Source organism: Girardinichthys multiradiatus, chromosome 1, assembly GCF_021462225.1.
Source record: "Girardinichthys multiradiatus isolate DD_20200921_A chromosome 1, DD_fGirMul_XY1, whole genome shotgun sequence".
Taxonomy (NCBI): Eukaryota; Metazoa; Chordata; class Actinopteri; order Cyprinodontiformes; family Goodeidae; genus Girardinichthys; species Girardinichthys multiradiatus.
In genome coordinates, this window is record NC_061794.1 from 25,065,526 (window position 1) to 25,077,603 (window position 12,078).

At 40.2% G+C, this 12,078-nt stretch overlaps 1 protein-coding gene across 4 annotated transcripts in view; it reads right to left on the bottom strand.

Moving 5' to 3' along the window:
• Positions 1–12,078, bottom strand: part of arhgef25a (Rho guanine nucleotide exchange factor (GEF) 25a) — a 74,591-nt gene that overhangs the window by 16,280 nt on the left and 46,233 nt on the right. For all 4 annotated transcript variants that reach the window (XM_047365461.1, XM_047365450.1, XM_047365440.1 and 1 more), the window contains 2 exons: positions 9,632–9,939; positions 9,048–9,158 (listed from right to left, as the gene is read on the bottom strand). In XM_047365461.1, coding sequence (XP_047221417.1) covers positions 9,048–9,158; positions 9,632–9,939 — 419 coding nt within the window. The remainder of the gene's footprint in view (positions 1–9,047; positions 9,159–9,631; positions 9,940–12,078) is intronic.

Below are 12,078 nucleotides of genomic sequence, written 5' to 3' on the forward strand. Positions count from 1 at the left end.
GTCCACTAAGTTTAGCCTAAACAGGCTAAAATCTTTACTAACTCAGTATAGTCACATCTACACACTAACTATTTATTTATTTGACACAAAGCATCACCTAAAAATAAACTGAAATATCACCTACAATGCCTTGCAAAAATAGTATCAACCTTTGAACCGTTTTGCTTTACCACTGTTGGACCACTTGTTTGCTGAATATTGGACTATCTGCACGTTGTTGGACGTCACTGTGCCTCTCCAATGGCATCGGCCATTTTGTATCCAGGACAGTCCGCTCCTACAAATCCCATCGAGCATTGCGACTGATATGATGGGGCGTCCCAAGTCTGACGTCACAAGACGCTATATAGGAAGGCCTCCGTTTTGAACACCCCGCCTTCAGCTGGAGATCGTGACCCGATCACCAACATCTCTAAGCATCACCTGGAGAAGAGTCCTGAGTGGATTTCATTTATTCTCTCGCGTTGGCCAACGAACAATTCATAACTGAGGCTTCTGGACTAAGAAGGCCAGAAATTTCACTTTGCCGATCGAAGACGTGAGTTTAATACGTAACTAAAAACACGGAGTTCGAGGAAACGAACCGCCACCGTGTTTCATCCCAAGTCGACTTTGATGGTCAGATCATATTTTTCCTTTTCGCCAAGAAGGCCAAAGGACGAGGACTGACCGCTTTCTTGGAGTTTAACTGCGGACGCGCAGCAACGCTTCACCCCCCCCCCCCCCCTTTTTTTTTTCCTCTCACTCGCTGCCCCAGAAGGAAACTTCACCAAGTAAAACCCATCCTTTATTTTAATCTTTTATTTCTTTATTAGAAATAGCCGGGCAGGGTAGAGGAGATTTTTAGTGCAGTCAGAATCTAATGTGTTCTGAATGATATGTGCATGTAACCTTGTTCATTGAGACTTTGATGTACTGTGTTGATGTCTGAAGCCGCTGCGCTCCTAGCTCTGGGTGTGTTTTACTATCTGAGAGTCAGCGCAGGTGCGCTGTAAGACTTGACTGTTAAAATAACCTCATGGTGAAATTCCCCATTTTCCTTTGTCTCCAATCTCACTGCTCGCTAGCTGGCCGCCAAAAGTTTTATAACTCTTTGTGTGCTAAGGAGTTGGGGGTTTTATGATTGGACATCACTGAGTTACAGTGAAGCTGCACCCCACCTCCACTCGCCACCACACCCCTTTTTCATATTCTCATTCCTTCTTTTTTTTTGCCATAAATGCTGGTTGATTCAACACCCACTCCTGTTTGCTTTATTTTTGCTTAGTTAGATGTGTTACCCTTGTTATGTAGAACTTTGCATGTTGAGTAGGTGAAGATTAATAAATATTCACATAGATGGTAACAGAAGGCGTTTTGTGTTCATTGTGTGCAAAAGTGATTCGTCAGTCAAGATAAGGTTCAAGTTCCACACGTTTCGGCAGAAACGGTCGATTAAACAGTGACATCTCCGGCAATAGTTATTAATTATTACGGAGTATTTAACGGTTATAATTGTTAAAGGCATTGAGCCACAATTACAACACCAGAAACATCTCTGGTCTCGATTCATAAATGAGGATTTTGGTTAAGAAGTTGATTTTGTCAGGTTATGATTTTTAATTATAATCATTGATCAAGATTAATCAATCAATAATCATAACTCCCAACACCACAAACTTGTGTTTTACTGGGATTTCGTGTCATTGACCAACCCAACATCGAGCAGAGCATAATTGTGAAGTGGAAGAGAAAGGATATGTGGTTAACATTGAACATCTAAAATATTATTTGTATTTGTAGTTCCCTTTAATCTGATATTCCTAAAACGTCCAGTGCAACTGATTTCCTTCAGTCAGAAGTGTGCCTTTTAAATAAATTCAGCCACCCTGAGTCAATGCTTTGAACCACCATTTACTGCAATTACAGATGCCATTTTGAGTATCTTTACCATCTTTGGATACCTAGAAGCTGAAATTTGTGTCCATTTTTTTGCTAAAATACATCAAGATCAACCAGATTAGATGAAGAGAATGTTAATTTTCAAGTATTGCCACAGATTCTCAGTTGGGTGTAGCGCAACACATGAAGATGCTTTCATCTAAATCCTTCCATTGTAGCTCACTATTTCTATTTGATAGTGGTGTCCTGCTGGAGGGTTAACCATGGCCCCAGTCTCAAATGTTTTGCAGCCTCTAACAGGTTTTCTTTCATGATTGTCCTATTGTTAAACCCATCCATCTCCATACTGAATCTGACTAGCTTTTCCATTCTTGGCTGAGAAAAGATTTCCTACACCATGACACTGCCTCCACCATCTTTCATGCTGGGTATGAGGTGTTCAGGGGATGTGGTCTTCCACCATACATACGGTTAAACAATCAGGCAAAACACATTTAATTTTGTTCTCATATGACCAGAGCACCTTCTACCGCATGTTTGCTGTGCCCCCAACATGGCTTGAAGCAAACTTTAAACAGGACTTCTTTCTTTCAACGATGACTTCCTTTCTGCCACTCTTCTATAACGGACAGATTCATGAAGTGCATAGCTAGTAGCTGTATGATTGACAGATTCTCCCACCATTGCTGTGGATCTCTGCAGCTCCTACATAGTTACCACGGGCCTTTTGGTTGCTTTTCTGATTCATGCTGTACTTACTCACCTTCTATGTTTAGGTGAACAGCCATGTCTTGATAGCTGTTCAGCTTTGCTGTACTCTTTCTTTTGATGGATGATGGATGACGGATGGAGCAGTGAGATGCTCAAAGGCTGGAATATAGTCCTTAAACCTAACTGTGCTTCAAACATCTCCATAATGTCATCCCTGGCCTGTCTGCTATATTCCCCAGTCTTATGAAACTGTTTGTTCACAAATGTTCTCTAACAAACCTCTAAGGCCTTCACAGAACAGCTGGATTTAAGATTAAATGATATCCAGTTGGACTCTGTTCACTAATTAGGTGACTTCTGAAAGCCGTTGAGTGCAGTAGATGTTATCTAAGTTTATCTGCGTAAAAGGAGGTTGAATGTGCACAATAATGTACATGATTCTCTTCAGATTTCTATTTGTAGAACATTTCAAAAACCTCAAATGCCTTTCCTTCCACTTCACAGTTATGTGCTACTTTTTGTTGCCCTATCACGTAAATCCCAAGATAGTGCATATGTGCTCATTAAATGACACACAGCAATTTGTTGTGAAATTGTGTTAATTTTAGCCTTTTTTTCCTTAAGCCATGTGTTTCCTTTTCACTCTCTCCTGACAAAGTAAACTTACAAAAACAACCTTCCATCTTCACATAAATCTCTGCACCTCCTTGTCCTACTAAGGGCAGGACCTCCGCACCTCAAACACACACACACAAACCTCCACACACACCACAGACATTCATGTAATCCTTCTAACTCCCAGACCAGACGGTAGCCTCAAAGGGAGATACATAGATGGGCAGACATTTACACACAAGCAAGCTGAAAGCAGCAGAACAGTTTATCTTTTTTGTCCCTGGTCTAGTTCAACTTGCTCGTATTGATCTCTCTGTTCTGTCGCGGGGAATGAGAGAGAAGGCAAAGATGATGGTGTGCAGGGGGGAGACAGAGAGGCTCAGTACAGACCCCCCGCTCCCCCAGCTCGTCTCTCCCTGCTATTAGAGCCCTGGCCTGGCTGACAGGTCTCCCTGGCTCTCTGATCATTTCCAGATGTGCTGTGGCAAAGACCCACAGGAGGAAAAATTCCCATCTGCCTCTGTCTTTAAGTTTTGTTTTTAATATTCAGGAAGCACAGGGGGAAAAATGAGGACAACAATTTTAAAATAATCTGAAGTAAAGATTTCAGAGACCATTTTTCAAATATCTGTTCTGACAGTTTAATCAGTTTGGAGTTAGATTGGTGTAAAATATGATACTGGGGTCAAAAAGATTTAGGCTGTAAATATATGCAAAAGTAATCATAATGCAGTAAAATTCTGGATGTATTACTTTCACTGTGTTACATCATGTCCTGCAAAATAACTCAAATCTATCTGTATCTATTTAAATTAGCTGTAGAATCAACAAAATACACAAAACTTTAAAGGTTATACTTAGCTAAGATATCAAAAATGCCATATACCACATTTTCTGTATGTTTACTTTGACTTTGAGTCCATCGACATATTTGTACAAAGTTATTATAAAAAAAAAAAATCAAAGCCTGGAAACGTTTAATATCATATAACTTATAGATGTAATGCTGGAAGTCTCTAGATGCAGAGGAGAAAACTGAAAACCAAATGTGAATGCCTGTGAGCTGAGGCAGCACTGCATTAAAAACAGACAGAAGCCTCTTGTGGAAATTACAGCTTGTACTTGGGACCATTTCCGAAGAGTAAAACTATAAACAACACAGATTCCACCATGTCATTATTAATTAAATAAACCATTCTGAAAAAAAAAGGTTTGTAAATCACAAAACACACATACAGAATTTAAAAAATGTATAAAAACGTCAAAGAGCATGTGCTTCTGTTTTACAGTCTCCATATGATGCCCAATCTCAACCTAAGCAAAATTATACAGCATTAGTCTGTACCGTCTGGCAACATAGTTTCTTCATAAAAACTTGTATGAAGGTTGTTAAACGTACCCAACAGTCTATAGTTTATTTATCCAGTAATTAATCTTGGAGAGAAACATTCTAAGCACAACTCAACTATGTTTTTAAGGATTTCTTTTAATTATCAGTTAGTGGCTAAATATGTTAAAACTAACATGAATAAATACCACGTATATAATTACTTTACATCGCAGTTTCTTTCACTGGAAAAAGGAAGAACATGTCCTATTAATAATAGTTCTCTGTATCAGGATGTAATAAGGCTGATCTGGTCTTTCCCAAGCTCTTCCACCATTTTTTTTTTTTAATCTAACCTTAAGTTTAACATAAACACAACAGATACCTCACTGTTACTATTTATTAAGCAAAGATGAATCCTATATTGAAAAGTTGTGTGTTACACCCCTATTTGAATTATTTATAGGACCACAAGCAGCAATCATTTAAAGTAGCTGTTTTGAGTTCATGTTTATCAGTTTCTACATTGTCCTGGAGGAATTTTAATCCACCCTTTTGTGAAAACCTGCGTCAGTTCACTGGGATCTGCAGACTCCTTCTAGGTCCCAACACAGCCTTTCAACATTCTGCAACTTGGACCATTAAAACACCCTGACTTGTTTTTTTAGGCAATCTGTTGTTGGCTTGTTATTGTGCTGGGGCTTCTGTTATCTGACCCCATCACAGCCATTAAAGGTTGACATAATGACTGCAAGTCCAGATCATCACACTTCCACCACCGTGTTTGACAGCTGGGACGAGGTGTTTCTGCCCACATACGCGTGTAAATTTTCACCAAATGTCTCCACTTTGGTTTATCGAATGTCGTTCCATATGCCTTGTAATGTGCTTAGATTCAACTTAGCAAACCTGAGTCAGTACTCCACCTTCTTTTTTCAAGAAAAGGGGCCTATTCCAAGCCCCCTTGCCAAACAAGTCCTACTTGTTCGTTCTTCTAACTGAATTATCATGAACTTTATCCGTTAACATTTGAACTGAGTACTGTAGAGGCTGAGATATAGCCTTAAATGTCTTCAATGTTTTCCACTTGTGAATAATCTTTACACCTGTAGAATGATGAACTTTGTGTTGTTTGGAAATTATTCCCAGATTGATCGGAAGCAGCAGCTGTTTTTCTGAGGTCATTGTTGATGTCTTTCTTCTCTGGCATTGTGTTAACACACACCTGTGTAGGATGGACCAAAAAACTGCCAGAACGTCTGCTTTTATAGAGGTGATCGCACGTCCTGATGACTTATTTAATTACACATAATTAGCAGCATCTGACTGTTACTTCCCCTCCTGGATCCTGTTAAAGCAACCAGGGTGTACTTATAATTTTTCATTCACAGTCTTTCTGTTTTGGCCACATTTTGGTTTAATAAATAATGACACTGTGGAATCTTTGGTGTTTTTTGTACATTTAAGTTCGATTTAAATACCCTCAGAAGAGCACATTATTGTATTATGTCCTGAAACATTATACCCTAAAATTGAAGCAGGGAATACCTTTTTCCCATGATTTGGGACAAATGTCCAGTATTTCAAACCAACGTGTTAAAAGTAATGCATGTGATAATGCATTGATAATGCAGGTGAAACCACACCTTTGATGAATTAACGGGTAAGAAGGCTAGCTTACATGATTTTACGGTGCATTCTCTCTCTTCCCTTGTTAAGTTTTAACTGTCTTCAAAGCCAAGCAATAAAAACACCAAGGAACTGACCTCATCCTATTGATGTAATACCTGTTGATGCGCTGTTGAGAGAGACATTTCGATTCAAGTGTTGATTCCTAAACAGGAAATACTCCATACCTCTCAGACATCAGTGTTGCTTCAAATTGACAGGCCTCCGGCACAGATGATTAATGCAACGTTTTCGCTTTGCAAGCAGGCTTCGCCGTCTGGCAAGCTTTAATTTACAGCCAAAAGGCAGCATGTGAACATCCAACCTGAGATGCTCCTTTCCCTCAAGCAGCTGACTGCAAGAGCTTCATGGAGAAATGGAAACCCATGTGTTTTATATGGCGTCCTTTCATCTTATCTGCCATGCCATGCTGTTTCCTATTTATCTCCCGGCTGGTCCTTTTGTAACATTTTAAACACGAATCATGAATCACACAGGTTGCTGTCAGACTCTGCCCTTTGGTCTTTCTTGCATCATTCTGCTATGAGAGAATCTTGTACTCATTTAGACACCCTTACATGTACATGTATGCTATTTGGATGAAATAGTGTCGGCCCCGGTCATATGCACGTATAGGGATGGAGCATCTATACATTTTCATTGCTTGATCCCAACAGTTAGCCATTTCCAGAGAACAATGGAGGGCAGTGGAAACACAGAGAACACCAGGCTGGGATATGTATGCATATTGATATTGAAAACATAGATTTTGTTCTTATAGTTTGAATTGCAGTGTCTTGTAAAAGTATTCATACACATTGAACTTTTTCAAATGTTGTCACTTTACACCACAACATTCAATGTACAGGTCCTTCTCAAAATATTAGCATATTGTGATAAAGTTCCTTATTTTCCATAATGTCATGATGAAAATTTTACATTCATATATTTTAGATTCATTGCACACTAACTGAAATATTTCAGGTCTTTTATTGTCTTAATACAGATGATTTTGGCATACAGCTCATGAAAACCCAAAATTCCTATCTCACAAAATTAGCATATTTCATCTGACCAATAAAAGAAAAGTGTTTTTAATACAAAAAACATCAACCTTCAAATAATCATGTACAGTTATGCACTCAATACTTGGTCGGGAATCGTTTTGCAGAAATGACTGCTTCATTGCGGCGTGGCATGGAGGCAATCAGCCTGTGGCACTGCTGAGGTCTTATGGAGGCCCAGGATGCTTCGATAGCGGCCTTTAGCTCATCCAGAGTGTTGGGTCTTGAGTCTCTCAACGTTCTCTTCACAATATCCCACAGATTCTCTATGGGGTTCAGGTCAGGAGAGTTGGCAGGCCAAATGAGCACAATGATACTATGGTCAGTAAACCATTTACCAGTGGTTTTGGCACTGTGAGCAGGTGCCAGGTCGTGCTGAAAAATGAAATCTTCATCTCCATAAAGCTTTTCAGCAGATGGAAGCATGAAGTGCTCCAAAATCTCCTGATAGCTAGCTGCATTGACCCTGCCCTTGATAAAACACAGTGAACCAACACCAGCAGCTGACACGGCACCCCAGACCATCACTGACTGTGGGTACTTGACACTGGACCTCTGGCATTTTGGCATTTCCTTCTCCCCAGTCTTCCTCCAGACTCTGGCACCTTGATTTCCGAATTACATGCAGAATTTGTTTTCATCCGAAAAAAGTACTTTGGACCACCGAGCAACAGTCCAGTGCTGCTTCTCTGTAGCCCAGGTCAGGCGCTTCTGCTGCTGTTTCTGGTTCAAAAGTGGCTTGACCTGGGGAATGCGGCACCTGTAGCCCATTTCCTGCACACGCCTGTGCACGGTGGCTCTGGATGTTTCTACTCCAGACTCAGTCCACTGCTTCCGCAGGTCCCCCAAGGTCTGGAATCGGCCCTTCTCCACAATCTTCCTCAGTGTCCGGTCACCTCTTCTCGTTGTGCAGCGTTTTCTGCCACAGTTTTTCCTTCCCACAGACTTCCCACAGAGGTGCCTTGATACAGCACTCTGGGAACAGCCTATTCGTTCAGAAATTTCTTTCTGTGTCTTACTCTCTTGCTTGAGGGTGTCAATAGTGGCCTTCTGGACAGCAGTCAGGTCGGCAGTCTTACCCATGATTGGGGTTTTGAGTGATGAACCAGGCTGGGAGTTTTAAAGGCCTCAGGAATCTTTTGCAGGTGTTTAGAGTTAACTCGTTGATTCAGATGATTAGGTTCATAGCTCATTTAGAGACCCTTTTAATGATATGCTAATTTTGTGAGATAGGAATTTTGGGTTTTCATGAGCTGTATGCCAAAATCATCCGTATTAAGACAATAAAAGACCTGAAATATTTCAGTTAGTGTGCAATGAATCTAAAATATATGAATGTTAAATTTTCATCATGACACTATGGAAAATAATTAACTTTATCACAATATGCTAATATTTTGAGAAGGACCTGTATTTTATGGAACTTTACACAATAGACCAACACAAAAACCATAGACTAGAAAATACAGTTCAGGTCTCATCTGACCAGAGCAGCTTTTTTCAACCGTTTGCTGTCCCTACATGACTTGTGGCAAACTTTAAACAGGGCTTCTTCTGATCTTCTAACAACAGCCTTCTTATTCTCTAAAATGTTTATTTGTTCAACAGGTATGAATACATTTGCAGCACACTGTAAACAGTAGATTTTGAAAATATGAAAAAATACCTGTTCTGAAGTTATTTAACGGTTTAGCACTTTGTTATAACGCAAAGAAATGTAAAAAAAAAAAAAAAAAAAAACATAAAATGGATTAAATCTGGTGAGTTAGTTTATAGCTGACCTGTGTGTATGGCAATGATGTGAAGTCAGCAGGTGAGGCAGTCATGAAACCAGGTGGTTTTAGAGAATCTGGTGACAGGTCCTCAGGGCTTGCCAGGCCATCTTTCCACTCCTTGAACACAAACACATAACATGAAACTGAGGTGCATTGTAGGCCTTGTAGTATGCATTCAGACACCAAAAATCTAATGGACAAAACGAAAAAGGTGAGCATGAGTCAGAAAATGTTGTGTTAAGAAGAGCCAAGCCAGCAGCAACCCTGCTGTCCAATATAGGACTTCAAATGTCAAACTTGCATCCCTGCTGACATTCCTTCGCTGCCTAAAGTAAACAAGAGGCAGTTTAGCATGACCTTAGCTAAGATGTTTGTTTAGGCAAGGCAGAAACCAGTTTTAAAAAGACCTTATCATGAGAAGATCTGGGTATAATTTGTGATCTTCGAGTTTACTTATGAGGAGGTTCAACTCCTCTGTATAAAGTAAAACCTGGACTGCAAATTCAAGACTTGTCTGACTAGTTTATGTAACCACAAATTAAACAATTAAAGAAAACATCCTGGTAGTAAGTTATACTGCTTGTTCTCACCCATTCTCTGTGCGTGACAGGTAGAATGGTAAATGCTTCATCAGGCCTCACAGAGCTGCCCAGGTCCTGGCTCTGGCTGTGGGATGGAAGAGGTGGAGGTTTTCCCTCAAGCTTCCGAACTTGGCGATCCCCCTTGGCAGTGGATCCAGCGCTGAGTTTGCGGACGGGGTTTGTAAGCCACTTCTTCAGGGTGCTCACAGAGCGTCTAGAGCTTGGTGAACTGGGGGCTGAGCTGCCTGATGGTTGTGGCGGCAGCGACGCCACGGAGGTGGAAATGCTGCCCTCACTGCCTGCTGCCGAGTAAGAGTCTGCAGAGAGGACACAGGGAGGGAGAAATCAATGTGATATCTGCAAGATAAGGAGTAACTGCATCACAAGGCAGAGTACACTCTGCTAATGAGTGAAGTAGTCAAAAGCTCAAAAAAAGATTTTTGTCAATGGAAAGATAACATTTGATTGACTGAACTGCGGACCTGCTGATGTGATAGGTGAATTGACACTGTGAAAGCTATTGGGTGGAAAACAACCAATCTGGAGGTTTTTGCTTACCTAGTCCTGGGTTTTCTGTTTATATTGACCGAAGTAGTTTTGTTTTTTTTTGCAAAAAAAAAAGCATTAAAAATGCTGTTTTTGAGTTTTGTCAAATGGAGTAAGATTTAAATAAATGTCTAAATTTGTTATGATCAATCTCTGCTCACAGTACAATAATAATCCGTTCAAAGTTAACCTATTAAATGGAGTCCAAATTCCCTAAAGACAGTGGAAATACTCTTTAATTCAGCAGAACCCTACAATCAGATACCACCTTCACTGTCCCTTGTAAGCTGTGGTGTATCACCCACTCCCTACTGACTGTGCATGCAGATAACGTTTACAAGTGCTGTTGCTAGCCTTCAGCTTGATGCCACCCTGAGCAGTGAGCCATTCAGCTTTCATCAAAAACTGAACTTAGGAAAGACAACCATGCACTCACACAGAAACTCAGACCAAAGGGCAATTTATAGTGACCAAATAACCTCAGTGTGAAAAGACTACCCAGAGAGAACCAACACATGCTTTGGTAGAACATGCAATCATGCAGAAAGACCCCAGCTTGGACAAAAATCCAGGATCTTCTTGCTATGAGGCAGCTGTGCAAGCGATTGTGCTACAGTACAGCCTGAACGATTTTTAGTTTTGTGGCCCAATAACATTAGCTCATCAGTTTTTAAAGGAATAAAGACAATAACCTCATAAGTTTGATAACTCACATTCATTATATAATAATATATTAAATATTGCCTATTCCATAGTTCTATTTTAGAAAGAATAATGAGGTCAAAGAATAAATGTTGAACACAGCTAGCGCTAGCTTATGCTTACAACTTCAAAGCTAAAATACTAATGTGATCTTGAACACAGACCCAGCATTTGGACTAACAAGGCTATCCAAGCAGTTTTTACACTGACCACAAGTGGGGAAACAAGAATCTGAATCTGTAAATAAAAATACATCTTGTTTTCAAATACAGCCACACACAAAAATAAATTGAAGTGTACTTTTTATATTATTAACGTGTCATTATCAAAAACCTACTCTGAGGCAAGTAAAACAATCAAAGTGAGGATGGTTGACATCTGGCATAAAAAATACTCTGGAGGATTTGCAGATTCTCTGCTCCACAGCGATGTCAAACGCACATGGGAAGTGAGCAGGAGGTTTAGTTGAGACCGGACATCCACTTTTATGTACAGATGATGGGGCTAGGAGGGTGGGGGTGTCCTTGTCTGAGTCTGCTTGTTTTTTCTGTATTGTCCTCAGTTTCCATCCTGCCTTATCCACCACCGCACCCAACCATCGCCATCCTACGGCAATTATCTTCAGCCTTCCTCAGTCCTGCGGTCTTCTTCTAAAGCGTGTGTTCATTTCTAGTTCAGTCATGTTTGCCATCCATCTTTATGCTTTTAGACCTCTGACCCCTAAACACCCGCAGCAGAGGGATTCATCACTCATGTTGTTAACTTACAATCTGTTCTAATACATCAACTACTTCACTCCAGGTTTCAGCCAGCTGTAGTTGCTTAAATAACTTCGCAGCTCTCCTTTGTGCTATTGAGTAAGCACTTTCCAGATGAAGTTTCTATTAGGTTTGTAAATCTGTTGCAGTTTTGTTTATAAGGAGATAACAGTGTTTATTATGTTGGCCTCAAAGTGAGATCTTATCATGGCTCAGTAAAGTGGACCTGCACTGCAAGCAAATGACAACCCATTCTGAGTAGGACTGAACATAAAGTTTTCCTCAATGTTTTCACTACAAGCAAACAAGCAAAATACAATAGTAGCCAGTGTATATTTCAGTTGCAATAAGCTTTATCTTATTGGAGGATTTTTACTAGTATTTCAGACCTGTCAGAGCACAAAGATTTTGGTTAAAAAGGAGTTTTCTTATTATTATTGTCTGACCTGT